At 48.9% G+C, this 24,132-nt stretch overlaps 1 protein-coding gene across 3 annotated transcripts in view; it reads left to right on the top strand.

The window, feature by feature from the left end:
- The window catches only part of SH2D4A (SH2 domain containing 4A), a 53,727-nt gene that overhangs the window by 21,064 nt on the left and 8,531 nt on the right, over positions 1–24,132 (top strand). For all 3 annotated transcript variants that reach the window (XM_079949788.1, XM_079949789.1, XM_079949787.1), the window contains 3 exons: positions 3,445–3,625; positions 7,026–7,106; positions 9,414–9,534. In XM_079949788.1, coding sequence (XP_079805914.1) covers positions 3,445–3,625; positions 7,026–7,106; positions 9,414–9,534 — 383 coding nt within the window. The remainder of the gene's footprint in view (positions 1–3,444; positions 3,626–7,025; positions 7,107–9,413; positions 9,535–24,132) is intronic.

Raw genomic sequence — 24,132 nt, 5'->3', positions numbered from 1 at the left:
CTCACGTAAAAACATGCTGATTCCTGGACCATCCACGGGCCGGATTTAGAAGGTGATTGGGCTGGATCTGGCCCCCGGGCCTTAGTTTGCCTACCCATGGTTTTAAGAGTGTAGGATTTCCTTTTGGATTACCGTATGTAACTGAACAGATTTTATTTTATTTTTTTGCAAGCTGGGGTGGTGAGCCAGAGCATGAGGCAGGATGTCTGTTTTATGCAGCAGAGAGGGTCAGACATGATGTCTGGGGTCTCTTGAAATCTGAGGCTGGAAAGAACAGGGCCCTCTTGGGATGTGGATGCTCTGTACACACTCCATCAAGGCACAGGTATATATATATATAGATGTGCCAAGAAACCATATGTCATAAAGACACCACAGTTTCCGCTGTGCCTCATTGTCCCCAAAGGGAACACAGAACCTGGCAAGCTTGCCTGGTACCCCTGGTACCTCTGCACCGCTTGGAGACTGGGGTGGAGTTTAACAAAAGAAATAACAGGGAAATGGTGTAGTTCTGAGTATGGCTGTCAGTTTCAAGACCTTTATTTCTACTAGCGAAACCCAGAATGGCCATCCTGCATGTCATAGGAACATACAGTGGTGCCCCGCAAGACGAACGCCTCGCAAGATGGAAAACCCGCTAGACGAAAGGGTTTTCCGTTTTGGAGGCCCTTCGCAAAACGAATTTCCCTATTGGCTTGCTTTGCAAGACGAAAATGTCTTGCGAGTTCCTGCGGGGTTTTTTCCCTCCCCCCCCCTTTTCCTAAGCCCTAAGCCGCTTATCAGCTGATCCGCTAAAAGCCACTAAACCGCTAATAGCGCTAATCCGCTAAGCTGTCAATGGGCTTGCTTCGCAAGATGAAAAAAACGCTATACGAAGAGCCTCACGGAACGGATTAATTTCGTCTTGCGAGGCACCACTGTAGGAACCTGGCAAACCAGACCAGCTTAATGCTGTCTACATCGACTGGTAACAGCTCACTAGGGTTTCAGGCAGGGATCACTCCGAATCCTACCTGGAGATGCCAGGGTTTGAACCAGGCAGAGTGAATGCTTGTCCACTGAGCTACAGCCTCCCCGCCTCCGACACTGGCTGGAAGGCAGTAACCTGCCTCTGGCCCTTTCTTGAGATGCGCTGCAACTTTGTAAGTTGACAAACACATCCATCCAATGGTCCCCATTTACTAAGGCCAGTTCTGATTTTCTTGTACTTGACCCTTTATTTATTTGTTTGCTGCAGACTTCTAGGCTGGTTTTTTAGAGAGCCCTACACTCATAATAGGGACGCAGGTGGCGCTGTGGGTTAAAGCCTCAGCATCTAGGGCTTGCCGATCGAAAGGTCGGCGGTTCGAATCCCTGCGGCGGGGTGCGCTCCCGCTGCTCGGTCCCAGCGCCTGCCAACCTAGCAGTTCGAAAGCACCTCCGGGTGCAAGTAGATAAATAGGGACTGCTTACCAGCGGGAAGGTAAACGGCGTTTCCGTGTGCGGCTCTGGCTCACCAGAGCAGCGATGTCACGCTGGCCACGTGACCCGGAAGTGTCTCCGGACAGCGCTGGCCCCTGGCCTCTTAAGTGAGATGGGCGCACAACCCCAGAGTCTGTCAAGACTGGCCCGTACGGGCAGGGGTACCTTTACCTTTACCTTACACTCATAATGGTCAGGGATCTCTTTACCTTTACCTTACACTCATAAAAGGGACGCGGGTGGCGCTGTGTTGTAAACCACTGAGCCTTGGGCTTGCCGATCGGAAGGTTGGCGGTTCGAATCCCCGTGATGGGGTGAGCTCCCGTTCCTCAGTCCCAGCTCCTGTCAACCTAGCAGTTCGAAAGCACGCCAAAAAGTGCAAGTAGATAATAGGTACCACTCCGGCAGGAAGGTAAATGGTTTTTCCGTGCGCTGCTCTGGTTCAGCAGAAGCGGTTTAGTCATGCTGGCCACATGACCCGGAAGCTGTACGCCGGCTCCCTCAGCCAGTAAAGCGAGATGAGCGCCGCAACCCCAGAGTCTTTTGAGACTGGACCTAACGGTCAGGGGTCCCTTTACCTTTACCTTACACTCATAAAAGGGACGCAGATGGCGCTGTGGTGTAAACCACTGAGCCTTGGGCTTGCCGACCGGAAGGTCAGAAGTTCAAATCCCCGCAACGGGGTGAGCTCCTGTTGCTCAGTCCCTGCTCCTGCCAACCTAGCAGTTCGAAAGCACATCAAAGTGCAAGTAGATAAATAGGTAACATTCCAGCAGGAAGGGAAATAGCGTTTCTGGTTTTGCCAGAAGCAACTCAGTCATGCTGGCCACATGACCCGGAAAAACTCTCTGCGGACAAACGTCGGATCCCTCGGCCAGTAGAGCAAGATGAGCGCCGCAACCCCAGAGTCATTCATGACTGGACTTAACTGTCAAGGGTCCTTTACTTTACTTTACACTCATAAAATGAAACAGCTTACGGGAGCTGTTTAAAACCCTGGTGCACTACTGTGGCTTCAGGGCAATTTAATAATAATAATAAATAATAATAATAAAATTAATTTATATCCCGCCCTGCCCAGTCGAAGCTGGGCTCAGGGCGGCTAACAACAATCAAAATAATCCAACGATTCTAAAAACATTTCATTATAAAAATTAATTAAAATCAAATTGATGGCAACCATTAAGCAAAATTCTGTGCAGATTGCCAGAGGAGGGGGGTCAGGCTGCGCCCTGACCAAAGGCCTGGTGGAACAGCTCTGTCTTGCAGGCCCTGCGGAAAGATGTCAAGTCCCGCAGGGCCCTAGTCTCTTGTGACAGAGTGTTCCACCAGATTGGAGCCGCGGCCGAGAAGGCCCTGGCTCTAGTTGAGGCCAACCTAACCTCTCTTTGGCCCGGGACCTCCAAGATGTTTTTGTTTGAAGACCATAAGTTCCTCTGTGGGACATACCAGGAGAGGCGGTCCCGTAGGTACGAGGGTCCTAGGCCGTATAGGGCTTTAAAGGTTAAAACCAGCACCTTAAACCTGATCCTGTACTCCACCGGGAGCCAGTGCAGCTGGTATAGTACCGGATGAATGTGATCTCGCAGCGAAGACCCCATAAGGAGTCTCGCCGCGGCATTCTGCACCTGCTGGAGTTTCTGGGTCAGTCTTGAAGGCAGGGAGAGAGCCTTTTAAAAATGTTGCTAACATGACTTGGTAATTTGTCCATCTTCAGGTTACTGCTTTCTCCCGACACCTCTAGGATTTGAATGTTAGGAATCCGCATGATGAGGGTGTTGAGGGTGGGAGTGCATGTGTTTCGCCTCGTCCACATGCACACACTGCATGCTAATGTGCGTTCAGTGTGAGACAATGTGCCTTATTTGGGGGTACACATGGCATCATCTCCCTGTCATCAATGCCCCACCCAATTTGTTGATCTAAAGCTCATTCTATTTTTTTCGTTTCATTTCCCAAAATCCTCTTTTTGTCCATTTACAGAAGAAACCTAGCAGAAGGCTTCACAGAACATTCTGCCTCGTCACCTCTGCATTATCCATCAGACACTCAGTTTGGGTCAGAATCGCAAGGAGGCAGTAAAAACCTCGCAAACTGGGATGTGTACAAAGCGGTGAAAAAAGAACCAGTTCCCGAAAATGCCAGAAATCAAGAATATGCCCAGGTAATTTTCTGGCCTTACGTTACTACTCAAATGTTAAGATGAAGGTTCAACTGAAATTGAGAGAGATATACTGTGAATTGGATGGTGTCTTCATGAAACCAAAATCTTAAGGGGCCAAACTACACACGAATGGAAATGTATGTGCTCAGATCTTGTCATATTTTTGGAAGACTTTAAAGCTGCCATGGGGAGCATCAAACTGGATCAGAGCTATAACCCTGGGGTAGAGGGTTAACCCTTTCCCAGTTTCAGCTATTCTGCTTCGAATCCTCTCATTTAAGTCAAAAGACAAAGAGCTTCTGCCGACCATTGCCAAATGTAGCAATTCACTGATAATTGTACTGGCTCAATGGGAAAACTTTAGAATATAAAATCACTCCAGTGACGGATTTTCACCATTGCAACGTTGTTCTACTCAGAAGGAAAATGGCTAGCAGCGGAGGAGCTTGGGACCTGGGTAGGGGCATCCATAATCCCTGAAGTGTTGTTGTTGTTTAATGCAATCCCTGAAGTGAGTGGGTGAATGGCTGGCATCCTGGCACCTGAGTGCCAGACAGGTCGTCATTCCAAGAACAATCCAAACCCAACCTCAATGGATTGGGGTCTCAGTCAAGACAAAGGGTGTGTTTAACTTGGCTGGGGAAACAGGAAAATGTAAATACTTTCCTTTGTTTCACCTAAAGATTGGAATCTGGAGGTCATGTGAGGGAAAGGGCAAGCCTGGCTGGTGCTCAGGTATCTGTCAGAAGACCCCCTCCCAGTTTATATCATAGTTATGACAATTTCCACCCTCTCTTCCCCACAGGTGGGCGGGGTTTGCGGCACCGAGTGGGGGCTCACCTGGGCAGGTACCTCCCACCTGTTTGGGCTGGCCTTTGACCCGCCCTCGGCCAGGGAGGACAATGGCTGGCTGGCCGGGGGTGGGGCAAAGGCTAAAGAAAAGAGGCTGACCCCTTTGCCCAAGCCTCTCTTGGTTTTCCTGGCCAAGGGCGGGTCAAAGGCCGGCCCAAACAGGTGGGAGGCACCCGCCCAGGTGAGCACCCGCTAGGTGCCGCAAACCCCGCCCATCTGTGGAGAAGGGAGGGCGGAAATTGGGGAAATTATAAGAAAGAGGGGCATCCTTTGTTCGGGGCTTCTCTTGTGCTTCTTCCAAGTGGTAGTTGGAAGTCTTGTTGCAACAATAAAGTTCAGGTCTACTGGCCACTGTCTTGCTTCAGTCTCCTGGCTGAAGTCTCTTGCTTGTGATCCCTGACTTGTGTTGTAAATAAAAATTGCCCTTTTCCCTTATGGGGTATCCAAGAGCCCATATAGAGTCCTTACATAGGTTCCCTATTGGTAGGAGAAAATAACAGAGGCCAACCAGAGAATATTGAGAAGCAAAGCAGCTAGTAAGCTTGATCTTTATCGATCTGTTGCAACAGGGTGCTCCTCTCACCCACAGGAGAGGAGGAGGATCCAGAAAAATGGCGCTCAAGGCCTTATAAAGACTTTTGAAATTGCCAACCTGTAGATCAAGACCACCCCCAGAAATGTCATACATACATCACAGAAGGGGTGTAACCTAAGACCACCCCTCAGATACATCACACCTACATCACAGAAAAGGCGGTCTAAAACAGAAATTTGAAGGTTGTTTATCTCCTGTCTGGCAGGTTACTTGATTGGATTTCCTGGGGAGCCTGGCCAGTCTTTTGTAATGATAAATACTTAGTTCCTGGGCCAGGTCACAGGCTCACACCCTATTCATATCTTAAATGTGCCCTTAAGACAGGATTTGTGAGGAAAGAGACAATGGGGAGGCTTCCCACTTTGACCTTGCAGAGAAAACATTTGCTCAGTTTAGGAATCAAAATGGTTCCAGTGCTGATCTATGTACACGCTTGGTTGGTACACTTATGAACATTACCCTATATCTAAGACCATAAAATTCCTATCACACCTGAACCTATGGAAGCCAAGGTTAGGCAATTGTGGGGTGCCCCAAAGACTCCCAGTACGAACGCAACTTTGAATGAAGTTGGATTCACTGTAATATTTCTTGCTTGAAAGCAAGTAATTTACTCCCTGCCGAGTTTTCTCTTAAAAGTTTTGAGAGCTGAACGAGTCTGTCTCTGTGTTAATATGTAATGGGAAGGAATGTTTGTTAAGTAGGTTGGTCACCAGGCAGGAGGATGGGAGCACTCCTTACAGCATTGACTGAGGTGCTTAAATCAGAATTTGAAGGTCAAATGTGGTAACTAGTCACTGGCCCTTCTTCTGCACCTTGGGTTAAAAAAAGCAGTTGGCTTCATTAAGCACACTTTTAGATCTTCACTTGCACAATTAGCTGTGGGAAATGGGACTCGCTCCCCACATTAGTACTTTGGTCTACAACTTAGCAGTGACTATGGAGCTGCTATGTTTTTAGCAACATTAAATATTCCTAGATGCAGGAGAGCGTTTTTCTATGACTAAGTTCTGCGCTTTGCCATCTTTGTGGAAGGGTGATTTTGTGGGATAACCAGTCTCGTATCACCAACGTGCTTAAGTCCAATGAATGCATGAAGGGGTTAATGCCATAGAGTAAGCTGTCCTGCCTTGGAAGGAAATGGGTAATCAAGCCTTTGATCACCCCTAGTCTACAGAAATGTGAGACGCCCCATCAGTCTTGGCATTCTGCCTGCTCTTCTTTAGGCAGGAATTCCCCTGAATTTGAACTTCCTTGTCCTAGTTGAACTGTTTTTTTAATGGTTATAGCTTTTAACTGGGGTGGGTTCTTTTGGTATATTTTCATTATGTGTGGCTTTTAAGATTGATTTTATACTTGTAAACTTCTTAAAAGCCATTTTGGTACATTAATTCATAATACAGTGGTAGCTCGGGTTACAGACACTTATGCATTTTCAGGTTGCACACCACGCCGAACCCGGAAGTACCGGAACAGGTTACTTTTGGGTTTTGGCGCTCGTGCATGCGCAGACACACTAAATCGTGCTTTGCACATACGCAGAAGCACCAAATCGCGACCTGCATGTACGCAGACGTGGCGCTGCAGGTTGCGAACGTTGCAGGTTGCGAACGTGCCTCCCGCATGGATCACGTTCGCAACCCGAGGTTCCACTGTAACTTGGGTGAGGTATGCTAGACTGAGCAATAGTGACTGGCTGAAAATCTCCCTGTGAGCTTCACAAGCGAGTGAAGATTTGAACCCAGGTCTCCCTCATTTTACACTCTCTCCATTCTGTTACACTGCTGTGAAGCAAAATATGTATCTCCTCTGTGGGCCTGAAAATCCAAGAATTCTGATCTTGACTGTGGGCGATTCTTCAACCTGTATGTTTTGGAACACAATTAGATTCGAGGTTTGGAGTCAGGGTGTGAAAAGCTTACAATCCTGTTTTTCTGTTTGGTTGGATTTTAGGCTCCCACCAGTAAGCCAAGAGGTATAGAACAGATGCTGGCAGACTCTATCAATCATTCAAGGAAGTACGGCTTGCGGCAGGTAAGGAAACAGTGTGGGTTTATGGAAGCAACTGCAGATTTGTCTGTATTCAGTGTTGTTTCCTGATCTCAGAATCATAGAATTGTAGAGTTGGAAGGGACAAGTGTGATCTTAAACACCCCCCACCCCAAGGCCCTTAAATTGGGATGCTGCACATTTAGTAAACCAGAAAACTAGTCTGCTACACGATGTAGGTAAATTGTGTCAATGCTCAGTGCTCAGCCGTGGCAGGACTTTGGGGCGTGGCCACTTCTCAGAGATTTCCACTTTCGTTTAAAGAAGAAGCAGAAGCCCTGGAACAGACTAGCTTCTCACACTTAGTAGACCATGGGTAGGCAAACGAAGGCCCGGAGGCCGGATCCGGCCCAATCGCCTTCTAAATCATGCCCGTGGACAGTCCGGGAATCAGCGTGTTTTTACATGAGTAGAATATGTGCTTTTATTTAAAATGCATCTCTGGGTTATTTGTGGGGCATAGTAACAACAACAACAACAACAACAACAACAACAACAACAACAACAACAACAATTTATTATTTATACCCCGCCCATCTGGCTGGGTTTCCCCAGCCACTCTCGGCGGCTTCCAACAAAGATTAAAAATACATTAAAATGTCACACATTAAAAACTTCCCTGAACAGGGCTGCCTTCAGATGTCTTCTAAATTGTCAGGTAGTTGTTTATCTCTTTGACATCTGATGGGAGGGCGTTCCAGAAGGCAGGTGCCACTACTGAGAAGGCCCTCTGCCTGGTTCCCTGTAGCTTTGCTTCTTGCAGTGAGGGAACCGCCAGAAGGCCCTCGGAGGTGGACCTCAGTGTCCAGGCTGAACGATGGGGGTGGAGACGCTCCTTCAGGTATACTGGACCGAGGACTCTTAGGGCTTTAAAGGTCAACACCAACACCTTGAATTGTGCTGGGAAACCTACTGGGAGCCAATGTAGGTCTTTCAAGACCGGTGTTATGTGGTCTCGGCGGCATAGGAATTCATTCATTCCCCCCCAAAAAATATAGTCCGGCCCCCCACAAGGTCTGAGGGACAGTGGACCGGCCCCCTGCTGAAAAAGTTTGCTGACCTCTGCAGTAGACCGGAGCAACATGGAATGGGGACAGGCCTTTCCCAACATCCTCAGCAGTTGGTGCCAAGCTATACCTTTTGCAAAATCACGGTTAAAAGTGGCGTATGAAAGGCATAATGCCCCCTGGTGTGTTCATTCCATTATCCAGTTTATTAAAGTAGTTTTGTAGTATGCCCAATAGCCTACAAAATCTGTTTTGACCAGACAGCGTGTGTGTGCGCGTGCATGTTTATATGTGCACCCTGAGAGCAAACCTGCCACTTTATGAATAGTTTTAAAGAAATCTTATAATGTCATCTGTCACCAAATCCTTTGTATCTGGAATTGCAGAGTTGGAAGGGTTTTCCAACCCCCTGCAGTGCAGCTGCTGAATAGATATTATATATTTATCTTCCCCGACAGGGACTCGAGGCAGGTGACAGACAAAAATAAGAACAGCTAAAAAGATTAAGAGAAAAAACACAATCCTAAAAACAGAATTAAACACGGATAGAATTAAAACTCCTGTGTGTGTTTGTAACAGACAGACAAACACAACCAAAACAGCCCAGCACCAGCCCCCTCATTAAAAGCATTCAGTTCCCAAGAGTCTATTGGAACAGGAAAGTCTTCAGCTTCCAGAGGAAGGAAGGACAGCAAGGAGGGAGCCAGTCCAGCTTCTCTAGGGAGAGAATTCCAAAGTTTGGGAGCAACCACCAAGAAGGCCCTATCCCATGTCCCGGCCAAGCATGCCTGGATAAACCTGTCCATCTAAAACTGAAAATTATCCCTTATTTCAGGGATAGTCAACATATTAGAGTAACTTCCATCAGCCCCTGCTTGCATGGTCTGTGGGACAGGGATGCTGGTCGTTCGCAACCACAGCATGTTGGAGGAACCATGTTGGCAGGCCCTGTTTTATTTGCAGACGCCTGCCATTAAAAGTGCAGCTCAAGGGGAAAGATATTCCAGCATCCTGTTGCATTTCCGAATCACAGTTGGGCAAAGGCTTGTTTACATGGTTGCTCAACTGTGTCCCTTGCCCCTAAAGATTAGTCAGGCGACAAATTTTGATCGTTGACTAAAGCTTTTGTCGACTCATCTGCCAATCACCTTATTAGAAGAAGTTTATGACCCTTATCAGAGGGATTGTTGAACTGCCCATTACCTGTAGATATGATTGCCATGCAGGAAGTAGATAGGTTCACACTAAACAAAATACTTTGTGTGTGTGTGTGTGTGTATGACAGAGGAAAGAAGAGGAAATGAATACAATCGTGAATGATAGCAGAGCACAAGAAGTGACCCTAAATCGCACCTACGAGTCAATGGAGAAGTTGGACAAGGAAGATCCTGTCTGGTTGGAAACTCGTAAGCCCCTGTTAGATCTCTTATGTGATTACCGTATTTTTTGCTCTATAAGACTCACTTTTTCCCTCCTAAAAAGTAAGGGGAAATGTGTGTGCGTCTTATGGAGTGAATGCAGGCTGCGCAGCTATCACAGAAGCCAGAACTGCTGTTCTGGCTTCTGAGATTCAGAATATTTTTTTTCTTGTTTTCCTCCTCCAAAAACTAGGCGAGTCTTGTGGTCTAGTGCGTCTTATAGAGCGAAAAATACGGTATACCTATCAGATTAAACTTAGGACCCACTTGCACGATCCATTCAAAGCAGTATCATTCCACTTTGCACACACCTGGCTTTCCCTAAAGAATCCTAGGAACTGTCATTTGCTAAGAGCTACAATTCTCAGAATGGCTGAACAGCCAGCCCTTCTTTCCAGGAGTTTTAAGAAGGCAATGTGTACACAGCCTAAGGCTCCTGTTTGTTCTTTTTGCTTATTTGCAAACTAGCAGCGCAGAGATCAGAAACGGAGACATAAAAATATGAGCAAGCCTTTGCTGAATAACTTGTACAGTGGTACCTCGGGTTAAGTACTTAATTCGTTCCGGAGGTCCGTTCTTAACCTGAAACTGTTCTTAACCTGAAGACCACTTTAGCTAATGGGGCCTCCTCCTGCTGCTGCTGCGCTTCCAGAGCATGATTTCTGTTCTCATCCTGAAGCAAAGTTCTTAACCTGAAGCGCTATTTCTGGGTTAGCGGAGTCTGTAACCTGAAGCGTATGTAACCTGAAGCGTATGTAACCGAGGTTCCACTGTACAGTGGACATTCGGGTTGCGAACGTGATCTGTGCAGGAGGCATGTTCGCAACCTGCAGAGTTCACAACCAGCAGCGTCGTGTCTGTGCACATGCAGGCCGCAATTCGGGGCTTCTGCGCATGCACAAAGCGCGATTTAGCACTTCTGCGCATGCGTGAGCGTTGAAACCCAGAACTAACCCGTTCCGGTACTTCCAGGTTTCGACGTGTCCTTAACCCGAAAACGTGCAGCCTGAATTGTCTGTAACCCGAGGCATGACTGTACTAAAACACTCCACTCCTGTCACCAACCTTTATATTACAAAAGAAACAAAAGCCTATCCTGAATTTAATCTGGTGAGAAGCTGCTGGTGTTTCTCGGCCTCAGGCTTGCCCTGCTTTGGTTCAGCAACTTGCTTTCCGTTGCAGCTGTTCTCTCTGGCTCCACCTCTTCCATCACACACACTGCTGCCACACACTGTTGTTTTTTCCTGTATGCATTTCCTGAATCCTGGGGAAATTCCATTGCGAGGTTACCTTGGTCTGACTGGAGACAAGGAGAGGGACTTGAAAGTCGCAGAGAAGTTACTTGTTTGCAACCTGCATCTGTTGTACCTTCGTGCTTACCAAGTCACCTAAGAGATACAGTTGGAAATAAAAGCACAATATTCGAAATATTTTTAAAAATGCGGAGTAACAGACCTGCAGCGACAACAGCCATTGCAAATTCTTTTGTCCCAATGTTAAACAGAGGTTTTGAAACAACTACAAAAACCTGCCAAACCAGAGTCAAAAGTGAGTGCTTGCGCCATCCGTTTTTTTCAAAACACCTTTCAGGCAGGCAAAGGTCTTTCTCTGGCTTTTCCTTCCTCCTTGAATAATTTTGTCAGCTTCTTCTGCATTGCCCGGGAGGCGGTGCTGAGGGGTGAGCCCCATCATTGCAGGCAGCAATGCAGACAGACGAGGAATGAAGAGACTAGACTTAGGATATCGGAATGTGAAAAAGGACGCAGCTTTATTGACTGGCACGAGGATCTAGCAATTTAATCACATTAAATTCCTGTTTAAATAGCGTTTCAGCTTATTGCTGCCAGACTGGAATTGGCTCGATACTGGAGAGATTCGAGTCGATTAACAGGGGAGAGCTGGTTACAGCAGGCTCTGGAGAATCGCTATAGCTGGAAAAATTAATGCATAACTAAAAGGTGGCCCGGGGGAGGGTTGTGTGCTAGATTCCTCCTCTGAATAGTTGTGCCTTATTCAATAAACTAGGAAACATGGTTTGGTCTTGACACCTGCTGCCTGCATTTCATAGGCTCTGGGGAAGAGAGCGATGGATGTGCAGAGCTCTGCATTGGGAGGAGCAGTTAGAGATACGAGTTGGTGATCTAGAGGGGAAATCTGTTTTGTGCTAGACTGGGCATTCAAATTCTGTGATGTTTTCTCTCTGGGCTTGTAATAATTTCACTGAATTGTGGGAGGAATTGAGTGTAGACTGGAATTCATAGAATCATAGAATCATAGAGCTGGAAGAGACCACAAGGGCCATCGAGTCCAACCCCCTGCCAAGCAGGAAACACCATCAGAGCACTCCTGACATATGGTTGTCAAGCCTCTGCTTAAAGACCTCCAAAGAAGGAGACTCCACCACACTCCTTGGCAGCAAATTCCACTGTCGAACAGCTCTTACTGTCAGGAAGTTCTTCCTTTTTTCTTGTTTTCCTCTTCCAAAAACTAGGTGCGTCTTATGGTCTGGTGCATCTTATAGAGCGAAAAATACGGTAATTAGTTCTGGAGGTCCGTTCTGAACCTGAAACTGTTCTTAACCTGAGGTACCACTTTAGCTAATGGAGCCTCCCACTGCCGCCGCACAATTTCTGTTCTCATCCTGAAGCAAAGTTCTTAACCTGAGGAACAATTTCTGGGTTAGCAGAGTCTGTAACCTGAAGTGTCTGTAACATGAAGCATCTGTAACCCAAGGTATATGCTGAATATGTATATATGGGGTGTTAGTACCTCTGCGGGGGGACACATTGTGCTCCTTCTGGAGTCGTTTGTCTACCTTGGTCCCCACACTGCACTCAGCTCTCACCTGAGTCTCAAACCCTTGGTGCGTGGGGTGAAGGGAGTAGCTGTCCAATGTTGGCCTCTCTGTTGACTAAGTCCCATCCCATGAGCTACCCTCACCTAGTTTAGCCAGCCAGTCGAAGCCTGCATGCTTCTTGGAGGCTGAATCTGTAACCTCCTTAGCAGCCCCCCATCCCATGCCATCTCTATATCTCTTGGCAAAAAGGACATGCTGCTGGACTCCTCCAGCCTTGTTCCCAATGCAGATCTTTATTCCCCCCTTTTTCCTGGTGTAGATCTTTATCCCTTCTTCCCTGGTAGTGGGGAGGCACCATTTTGTGGTATAATAGTAATAATAATAATAATAATAATAATAATTTATTATTTATAGCCCACTGTAATGGTATAGTGTGGTTACTCGTGCGTAAACTGCCTCCACTTCAATTAGATGGTTTGCTCAAACATGTTTAGGGTTAGAACTCGCCCTCCGTGACCTGTTAGTTACTTGCAGAATCTGCCAGTGGGCGTTTCTTGAATCTCTTCCAGCATAAAAGCTGTTTGACCCCAAGTCTCCGCCTATGTTCCCTGTGCGGAACGCGTCTGCGCAAGTAAGGGGATGGCAAGGGCGTGCCAGCACTCTCTCCGCTGGTTTCGGTTGAAGGGTCTTGGAGCCCTGACACTGATTCCTCCATCTCCTCCCTATTGGTGTCACGCTGAATTCCTTCCCCCCGACTGGTTCCCTCTCCGGCATCGCTCTGGAGCCCTGCCTCCGCTTTTCGCTCTGATGTCAGTTCCCTGACATCCACCTCCCCCCCAGGACCCCCTCCACCCCCGGCCTGACCCGGTGACGTGACCTTGTCCCCATCTTCAGCCGACGATGCAGGGAACCCTCGAAAGGAGCTGTCGTCATCGTCCGAGGACTCAAACCCCGCTCCCCACCCGCCCCGGTTTCTGATGGGAGGGGCTTCCCAATCTGATTCCTCCTCTCCTGACGACTCCCCTCCTTCCTCTGGGGACGCTGGAAAACCCACAAAATCCTCCTCATCATCATTGGTGGTGGCAAATTGCTCCTCCCAGAATCTCTCCAGAGGTTTGGGCTTCCTCGGATACCTGTTGTGGAACTCTTCCACTAGATACCCATCATCTATTTCCCCTTCTGGAACCCACGTGTTTTCTGACTCGGGCTCCCCCTCCCACGCTACTAGGTATTCCACCTGCCGCCCCCGCCACCGCGAATCCAGGATCTCCATTATCTGCTGGTGGTGTTCCTTCTCTTCCAGTGGTGGGTGTCTGAGCCCTTCTCCTCCTACCTCCCGGACTCTCTGCTCCCCTCGGTACGGCGAGAGCAGTGATTTATGAAATACCGGGTGGATTTTCATGTTGTCTGGCAACTTGAGCCTGAATGCCACCGGGTTGACTTGGTGTATCACCTCGAAAGGCCCCAGCCGCTTCGGACGGAGTTTCTTACACCCACCCTTGAAGGGCAATCCTTGAGTGGATAACCACACCCGGTCCCCCACCCTAATGGTCTCCCCTTCCCGGCGACGTTTATCCGCTTGCCTCTTGTACTCTTCCTTGGCCCTTTCCAGATTCATCTTAAGCTGCTGGTTTAGTGCTTCCATTTCTTCCACGAACTGCTCTGCGGCAGGCACGCACCACCCTTCCTCCCCCCTCCCGGGAAAGGCCCTGGGGTGACACCTGTAATTAGCCAAGAATGGGCTCATCCCCATGGACACATGCTCCGCATTGTTATACGCAAACTCGGCCAGTGCTAGCTTATCTACCCAGTCGTTCTGCCTCTCGTTGACGTAACAGCGGAGATATTGCTGCAATATGCTGTTCGCCCTCTCTGCCTGCCCGTTAGTTTCCGGGTGCCTCGCCGTCGAGAATCCCACCTCCACCTGCAATAAGCTCATAAGCTTCCTCCAGAACCTCGAGGTAAATTGTTTCCCTCGATCAGAGAAAACCCTCGAAGGAGCCCCATGCAACCTGAAGATGTGAGTAACAAACAGTTGTGCGGTTTCCTCGGCTGTCACCGCATGAGAGCATGCTATAAAATGGCACATCTTGGTTAGCAGATCTACTACTACCATGACTGCTGTCTTACCTCTGGATTTGGGCAAATCTGTCATGAAATCTATTGATACCACCCCCCAGGGTCTCCCCGGCGTGGGCAAGGGTTCTAGTAACCCTGCCGGGGCTGCCCGCTCCCCCTTGGCTCTTTGGCAGCGGTCACACCCTCGTACATACTCTCGTACATCTTCCCTCACCTTCGGCCACCAAAACTCCCTAGTGACCAGTAACATGGTCTTGTGTTGCCCAAAGTGTCCTGCTGTAGGGTTGTCGTGAAGTTGTCGGAGCACCCTTTCCCGTAAGGCCCCCCCGGGCACATACATTGCTCCCTTGTAATACAGTAACCCTTCCCTTACCTCGAAGTCCCCCCGGTCTCTCCCATTTTCCCTTAGTTCCCTGATTCTGGTTTGGGCAAATTCGTCCTGGCGAATCAACTCGGTTAGTTCTCGTTTCCCAACCAATGCCCCCCCACAAACCCATCGTTCCTCAGGGAACACATGTTGAGCGTCCGGTGGTCTTCCTCCTTCCGTGTACTCCGGTTTCCGTGAAAGCGCGTCTGCTCTCACGTTCTCTTGCCCTGGCATGTACTTGATCTCAAAGAAGAACTTGGAGAACTCCTGTGCCCACCGAATCTGTCGCTGGTTGAGCACTCGCGCTGTCCTCCAGTATTCCAAGTTCTTGTGGTCAGTGCAAACCTGGATCTTGTGCTGAGCCCCTATCAGGAGATGTCTCCACTGGCGAAACGCGGCATAAATAGCTAACAGTTCACAATCATACACTGTGTAGTTCTGTTCCGATTCGTTCAGCTTCCTTGAGAAGAAGGCGCACGGCCTCCATGTGTCTTGGGCCGGTCCCGGCTGGAGCAACACCGCTCCTATCGCTCTGTCCGACGCGTCGGTCTCTAGCCTCATCGGTTTCTGCAGATCCACGTGCAGGAGCTGTTCCTCCGAGGCGAACGCCTGCTTTAGCCCCTCGAAGGCACGTTGGGCACCTTCCGTCCAGACGAACTTCTTTTTGCTACTGAGACAATCCGTGATGGGTGCGGTTAAGTGGGCAAAGTTCTTGATGAACTTCCGGTAGAAGTTGCTGAACCCAAGGAACCTCTGCACATCCTTCTGGGTTTTGGGGGCCTTCCATTCCAGCACCGCCTGCACCTTGCCGGGGTCCATGGCTAGGCCTTTGTCCGACAACCTGTATCCCAGAAATTCCACTTCCTTGGCGTGAAACTGGCACTTTTCCAGCTTGACCCACAGTTGGTGCTCTCGTAGCCTTTTCAGCACTTCCCTAATGTCCTGGACATGCTGTTTTTCATTGTCCGAATAGATCAGGACGTCGTCCAGAAATGCTACGCAGTTCTTGTACAGCAGGGGACCCAGCACATGGTGCATGAAGCTTTGAAAACAGGCAGAGTCTGACTGTAATCCAAATGGCATAACTAAATATTCAAAGGCCCCCAGGGGGGTGAACATGGTGGTTTTCCATTCGAATCAGATTGTAGGCCCCCCTAAGGTCCAGCTTGGTAAAAATCTTACCCTTCCTTACCCTGGTCAGAATATCATCAATTCTGGGCATTGGGAAGGTCACGGGTTCTGATACCAGGTTTAATTTTCGATAGTCCACGATGAGCCTCGGCTGATCCGTGTTTTTCTTATCCACAAAAAACACAGGGCTGCCCCCACTGCCTTAGATTCTCTTATAAACCCCCTTTTCAAGTTCTTGTCTATAAAGTCTTGCAACTCCTGCATCTCTCTGTCGGACATGGCATACAGCTTACCCACCGGCAGCTGCGCCCCAGGGAGAAGGTTGATTTGGCAGTCGAAGGGCCTATGTGGCGGCAGCCTGTCTGCTTCCCTCTCGCTGAAGACCTCTTGTAAGTCTGCGTACTGTGGCGGCACCTTCCCTTTCGGCTCCAGCGTGGTTGCTGCTGCTCTGGCCAACCTCACCCTGGGCTTCTCCCCTCCTAGACAGTGTTCCAAACAGTGGGCTGACCCGAAGGTGACCGTGCGTTGGTGCCACGCCACCACTGGATCATGTAGCACTAGCCAGCTCATCCCCAGTATTATTGGGGGTCCCGCCAGTGTGGCCACGTGAAAGGCTATGGTTTCTGTGTGCCTGGACACACTCATTCTCATTGGCGGGGTTTGATGTGTCACCTCCCCCCCTAGCAACTCTCTGCCATCTATCGTGGTGACTTGGAGTGGGAAATCCAGTGGCAGCAAGTGGATCTGGTGCTCCAGCGCAAACTCCTTACTAAAAAAATTACAGGAGCTCCCTGAGTCCAACATTGCCTTCACCTTGACTGGGTGTCCATTTGGGAGTTCTAGCGTCACCTCTATCGCTATAGAAACCTTGGGTGGGTCCGGTTGGGGCACTTCAATTAGTTGTTCGCTTGGCTGCTGCGCCCCCCTGTGGGCAGTCAAGCGCTGGCGTTTTCCTGCACCTTGTCCTCTGCCCCCTCCCCCTCATTTCCAGCGGCCCCCACCATCCCTTGCCAAGCCTTTCTTTGTGGGCAGACCCTGGCAAAGTGTCCTGGCCGTTGGCAGAGGAAACATTTCTTGGAGTTTCTCCCAGCCTTTGCCTCCCTTTTGACTATTTGGTGGGCGCTCGGCACCTCGCGTGTGCGCGCCCCATCGATTTCCATTGGCACCACGTCATCGGAAGGCTGCCTTGGCATCTCAGGAATGCGGTAGTCAGGGCAACACTCCCCTCTCCCTTCCCGCCTTTCCAAAGCGCGCGCTTCCTGGCGAGAGCCTATCGCCAGCGCAGATTTCGTCAGCTGATCCATAGTCTCCGGGCGGGGCGCACGGGAGAGCTCATCTTTAACGGCTGGGGACAACCCCTCCTCAAACAGCATCCGTATGGGCGGGCTGTCCATATCCCATTCGAGCCTGTGTATTAGCATCGCAAAGCGGGACCAATTGTCTCTAACGGAAAGGTCCCCCTGCTTACATCTCATCAGCTCCCGTTGGGTCACACTCTCCCCCAATTGGCTGGAATACATAGCGTCCATCGCCTGAAAAAACTTCCGGACGTCCTTCATGGCCGGGTTATGCACGGCCATTAGGGGTCTAACCCATTCCCTCGCGCTGCCCTCAAGGTGCCCCACGATATAAGCCACTTGCTCCGCCTCGTCAGCAAAATCATCACGCTGCAGCTGCAGTGTGTACTCTATTTCTGTCCGGAATCCATTATATTCTTGGGGTTTTCCCCCAAACTTGTGTACCAGTCCGGGTACCTTCTTTGCCACTGGGGTGGGTCTCACCTGCGCGTCCTGGGTGCGCCTCTCGTCCAGCCGCGCCATCAGCAGTGCTACATGCCGTTCCAGCTCCTGGTTCCTCTTCACCAGGTCCTGCGCCCCCGCAGCTGGCTCCGCTGCCCCGGCGCCTCCTGTCTGGCTCATGTTTCCACTGCTTACTCACGAGTAACAGCAACAGACTGGCAGATTGCTGTAATGGTATAGTGTGGTTACTCGTGCGTAAACTGCCTCCACTTCAATTAGATGGTTTGCTCAAACATGTTTAGACTTAGAGCTCGCCCTCCGTGACCTGTTAGTCACTTGCAGAATCTGCCAGTGGGCGTTTCTTGAATCTCTTCCAGCATAAAAGCTGCTTGACCCCAAGTCTCCGCCTATGTTCCCTGCGCGGAACGCGTCTGCGCAAGTAAGGGGATGGCAAGGGCGTGCCAGCGCTCTCTCCGCTGGTTTCGGTTGAAGGGTCTTGGAGCCCTGACACTGATTCCTCCATCTCCTCCCTACTGGTGTCACGCTGAATTCCTTCCCCCCGACTGGTTCCCTCTCCGGCATCGCTCTGGAGCCCTGCCTCCGCTTTTCGCTCTGATGTCAGTTCCCTGACACCCACCTATCTGACTGGGTTTCCCCAGCCACTCTGGGCAGCTTCCAACCAAATATTAAAAACAATACAGCATCAGACATTAAAAACGTCCCTAAACAGGGCTGCCTTCAGATGTCTTCTAAAAGTCAGATAGTTGTTTATTTCCTTGGCAGCTGGTGGGAGGGTGTTCCACAGGGCGGGTGCCACTACCAAAAAGGCCCTCTGCCTGGTTCCCTGTAACTTCGCTTTTCACAGTGAAGGAACCGCCAGAAGGCCCTCAGCGCTGGACCTCAATGTCTGGGCACCTCAATGTCCGGGGGTGGAGACGCTCCTTCAGGTATACTAGACCAAGGCCATTTAGGGCTTTAAAGGTCAGCACCCACACTTTGAATTGTGCTTAGAAACGTACTGGGAGCCAATGTAGGTCTTTCAATACCGGTGTTAATATGGTCTCGGCGGCCGCTCCCAGTCACCAGTCTAGCTGCCGCATTCTGGATTAGTTGTAGTTTCCGGGTCACCTTCAAAGGTAGCCCCACGTAGAGCGCATTGCAGTGGTCCAAGTGAGACATAACCAGAGCATGCACCACTCTGGCGGACAGTCTGCGGGCAGGTAGGGTCTCAGCCTGCGTACCAGATTGAGCTGATAAACAGCTGCCCTGGACACAGAATTGACCTGTGCCTCCATGGACAGCTGTGAGTCCAGAATGACTCCCAGGCTGCGCACCTGGTCCTTCAGGGGCACAGTTACCCCATTCAGGACCAGGGAGTCCTCCACACCTGCCTGCCTCCTGTCCCCCCAAAACAGTACTTCTATCTTGTCAGGATTCAACCTCAATCTGTTAGCCGCCATCCATTCTCCAACCGCCTCCAGACACTAACACAGGTTCTTCCCTGGTAGCGGGAAGGCACCATTCTGTGGTATAATAATAATAATAATAATAATAATAATAATAATAATAATAATTCATTATTTATAGCCCGCCCATCTGGCTGGGTTTCCCCAGCCACTCTGAGCGGCTTCCAACCGAATATTAAAAACAATACAGCATCAGACATTAAAAACTTCCCTAAAGAGGGTTGCCTTCAGATGTCTTCTAAAAGACAGATAGTTGTTTATTTCCTTGGCATCTGGTGGGAGGGCATTCCACAGGGAGGGTGCCACTACCGAGAAGGCCCTCTGCCTGGTTCCCTGTAAATTGGCTTCTCGCAGTGAGGGAAGCACCAGAAGGCCCTCGGTGCTGGATCTCAGTGTCCAGGCAGAACGATGGGGGTGGAGACGCTCCTTCAGATACACTGGACCGAGGCAGTTTAGGGCTTTAAAGGTCAGCACCAACACTTTGAATTGTGCTCGGAAACGTACTGGGAGCCAATGTAGGTCTTTCAGGACCGGTATTATATGGTCTTGGCGGCCGCTCCCAGTCACCAGTCTAGCTGCCACATGGTGGATTAATTGCAGTTTCCGAGTCACCTTCAAAGGTAGCCGCACGTAGAGCGCATTGCAGTAGTTCCCCACAGGTGCCAAAATGTCTTCGACCAGATCTAGGCAATAATAATAATAATAATAATAATAATAATAATAATAATAATAATAATTTATTTATACCCCACCCATCTGGCTGGGTTTCCCCAGCCACTCTGGGCGGCTTCCAACAGAACACTAAAATACAATAACCTATTAAACATTAAAAGGTTCTCTAAACAGGGCTGCCTTCAGATGTCTTCTAAAAGTTTGGTAGTTATTTTTCTCTTTTCTCTTAGGCCAACATGTGGCTGTCCAGCCTTTGCTTGTAGACTTCCAGAGAGGCAGAGCCCACTGCTCCTCTAGGCAATTATAGAACTATACAATACAGTGGTGCCCCGCAAGACGAATGCCTCGCAAGACGGAAAACCCGCTAGAAAACCCGCTAGAAAGGGTTTTCCATTTTGGAGGTGCTTCGCAAAACGAATTTCCTATGGGCTTGCTTCGCAAGACGAAAATGTCTTGCGAGTTCCTGCGGGGTTTTTTCCCTCCCCCCCCCTTTTTCTAAGCCGCTAAGCCGCTTATCAGCTGATCCGCTAAGCCGCTAAAAGCCGCTAAAAGCCTCTAATCCGCTAAGGGCCAGCAGGAATAGTCCCAAAATGTGTGTGTCCCTCCCAATCCCCAGCCAAAGCATCACAAATATTTAATAACCAGCCAATTTCTCTCTTAATTAACTGCCTACTTATGTGAATCAAATGAAATAGGAGCGGCTGTTGGGGCTGAAGAGAAGAGTATCTGAAAAACCAAAACAGGACTGTGCTTAACTCTTCCCGTAACATTATTTTTTTCCACATTCTCAGTACAGTGGTGCCCCGCAAGACGAATGCCTCGCAAGACGGAAAACCCACTAGACGAAAGGGTTTTCCGTTTTGGAGGCGCTTCGCAAAACGAATTTCCCTATGGGCTTGCTTCGCAAGACGAAAATGTCTTGCGAGTTCCTGCGGGTTTTTTTCCCTTTCCCCCCCCCTTTTCCTAAGCCGCTAAGCTGCTTAACAGCTGATCGCTAAAAGCCGCTAAACCGCTAATAGCGCTAATCCGCTAAGCCGTCAATGGGCTTGCTTCGCAAGACGAAAAAACCGCTAGACGAAGAGACTCGCAGAACGGATTCTTTTCGTCTTGCGAGGCACCACTGTAATAGAGTTGGAAGGGACCCCGAGGGTCATCTAGACCAACCCCCTGCGATGCAGGAATCTCAGCTAAAGTATCCATGACAAATGACCATCCAACCTCTGCTTAAAAATCTCCAGGGAAGCAGAGCCCGCCACCTCTCGCGGGATTCTGATCCACTGTCAAAAAGCTCGCACTGTCAGAAAGCTCCTCCTGATGTTTAGTCAGAATCTCCTTTTGTCATCACTTGAAGCCATGGGTTCGAGTCCTACCCACCGGAGCAGGAGAAAACAAGCTTGCTCCACCTTCCATTTGACGGCCCTTTAGATATCTGAAGATGGTTATAATATATCCAGGGGACGTGGGTGGCGCTGTGGGTTAAACCACAGAGCCTGGGACTCGCCGATCAGAAGGTCGGCGGTTCAAATCCCTGTGACGGGGTGAGCTCCCGTTGCTCGGTCCCTGCTCCTGCCAACCTAGCAGTTCGAAAGCACGTCAAAATGCAAGTAGATAAATAGGTACCACTCCAGTGGGAAGGTAAACGGTGTTTCCGTGCGCTGCTCTGGTTTTGCCAGAAGCGGCTTAGTCATGCTGGCCACATGACCCGGAAACTGTACACCGGCTCCCTCAGCCAGTAAAGCGAGATGAGCGCCACAACCCCAGAGTCGGTCACGACTGGACCTAATGGTCAGGGGTCCCTTTACCTTATAATATCTCCAGTGATTCGATCCAGTGGCAGATTGGCACATTTTTTTGTCTGTGCTGCTGCCCCCTCCCTTTCCTGCAGGTTTGCGCAAAGGCTTCATTCTCTTGGCACAGGCAGCCCTGGTGTGAGGAGGGGACATGAAGGGGAGAAAATCTTTCCTAAATGTGCTGTAAATGTTTGATGTGTACACAGCCTGATTATGCCCCAGAATGTCTGTGTGTATATGTAAGTCTCCCACTTCCCCAAGAAAAGGGGGACCCCAAAGGCTGTACAACTTCGTGTTGTTTAGTGTACCGCCTCCCTTCCCCTGGTGTGTGAATCTGAGCCTCAGAGTCTTGGCACCAAGAAACACCCATATTTAAAAGCCCTGAGCAAACAGCTGTGCAAACAGAGGGGAAGCCAACTTTCCTTTCTCAAGCTGAAGGAGGCTCAGAAACACACCTCAGTGGGTTCAAACACAGCAACAAACTGGCTGTTGAGTTGCGCTCCAACCTGCTCCTCAAAATGATGCCATTTCTCTCTTTCTCTCTCTCTCTCGTATTAAATTTTCTGTTTTACAATTTAAAGTACTCATTTTACATCCTTAAGATATCAACGACTCCCCTTCTTCTCTTTCTATGGTTCATTTTACATATCATAAATCCCTGCATATTTTACAAAAACTATACCAATCAGTATTCCATTATTGCATCCATCAACACTTATTTACACTGTTGAATTTATCTTAATGCTGCCAGCGTTTTCACCTGTACACAATTATTTCCCATATATTCAATACACACTTCCCAGTCTTCTTTAAACGTATGTTCTTCTTGTTCTCTTATTCTGTATGTTAAATCTGCAAGTTGTGCATATTCTGTCAGCTTAAGTTGCCATTCTTCTTTGGCTGGGACCTCGCTCATTTTCCATTTTGGGGCTAACAAAATGTGGGCCGCAGTTGTGTTGTTGTTGTTGTTTAGTCGTTTAGTCGTATCCAATTCTTCGTGACCCCATGGATCAGAGCACGCCAGGCACTCCTGTCTTCCACTGCCTCCCGCTGTTTGGTCAAACTCATGCTGGTAGTTTCGACAACACTGTCCAAGCATCTCGTCCTCTGTCGTCCCCTTCTTCTTGTGCCCTCCATCTTTCCCAACATCAGGGTCTTTTCCAGGGAGTCTTCTCTTCTCATGAGGTGGCCAAAGTCTTGGAGCCTCAGCTTCAGGATCTGTCCTTCCAGTGAGCACTCAGGGATGATTTCCTTCAGAATGAATAGGTTTCATCTTCTTGCAGTCCATGGGACTCTCAAGAGTCTCCTCCAGCACCACAATTCAAAAGCATTAATTCTTTGGCGATCAGCCTTCTTTATGGTCCAGCTCTCACTTCCATACATCACTACTGGGAAAACCATAGCTTTAACTATACGGACCTTTGTCGGCAAGGTGATGTCTCTGCTTTTAAAGATGCTGTCTAGGTTTGTCATTGCTTTTCTCCCAAGAAGCAGGCGTCTTTTAATTTCGTGGCTGTTGTCACCATCTGCAGTGATCATGGAGCCCAAGAAAGTAAAATCTCTTAATGCCTCCATTTCTTCCTTTTCTATTTGCCAGATACCGGTAACCTTTTCTGACACCTGGGAATTTCAGTCTGAATTATCCCCAACAGAAAGGATTCTGGGTATTTTAGGAAAGTACTTTTAAACCCCGCCCCCAATTCATTATAGATCTTTCCCCATTACTCTTTTACATGTCCTCCACATTTGAAAGAACATTGCCTCCACCTCTTTTTATCTCCAGCACTTATCTGATTCTGTCCTGTACATCTTAGCAAGCCAACGTGGAGTTAAATACCATCTGTGAATCATTTTCAGGTAGTTCTCCTTCAAAGAATAACATGCTGTAGATTTCAAGTTTCTTTTCTGGAGTTTTTCCCAGAGGTCAAAATCTATATTGTGTCCTATATCTAGCAGCCAGTGTGTCATTGAGGCTTTAAGAAGCTCATCTTTTGTTTCCCATTCTAATAACAGATTATACATTTTAGACAAAAGTCTCTCTTTGTTCTGTAGAAGTTATTTTTCCAGTTGTGAGCTTTGGTCCGAAAAACCATTATTTCTAGCTTAATTTAAACATTTCATGCAACTGATGGTATTGTAACCAATCCGTAACATGGCTCCTTATAAATGGTGCCCAGAAATCTAAGCCTAAGACCAGGCACCCACCTTCACCACCAGGGACCCACTGGTTTTGCTGAGACTGAAGAGTTTGATGTGCACGCTTAAATAGCCATGTAGTGGGGCGGGAGAGCAGAAAATAATATATTTCATCCAAAAGCAGATTCTCACACATTCCATTTCAAGCCCGTTTGTGTGCCTGCTGTTGAGAAGTACTAGATTCAATGGACCACATTCTCTTAGATTGCCCTTTACACAGCAGACCTCGCCAACTGATGCTGAGCAAAATGTTGGACCTCCGGCCCACAACTCCAAGAAGAAACCAAAGAAGCTTTCTCCTGGCAGATCGGGACAAAGATATTACTGCTTTAGTAGCTTCCTTTTTAGC

This window comes from Podarcis cretensis, assembly GCF_951804945.1.
Source record: "Podarcis cretensis genome assembly, chromosome: 13".
NCBI classification, from domain to species: Eukaryota; Metazoa; Chordata; class Lepidosauria; order Squamata; family Lacertidae; genus Podarcis; species Podarcis cretensis.
Note: the sequence above shows the minus strand (reverse complement) of the source record. Positions and strands in the feature narration are given on the sequence as shown.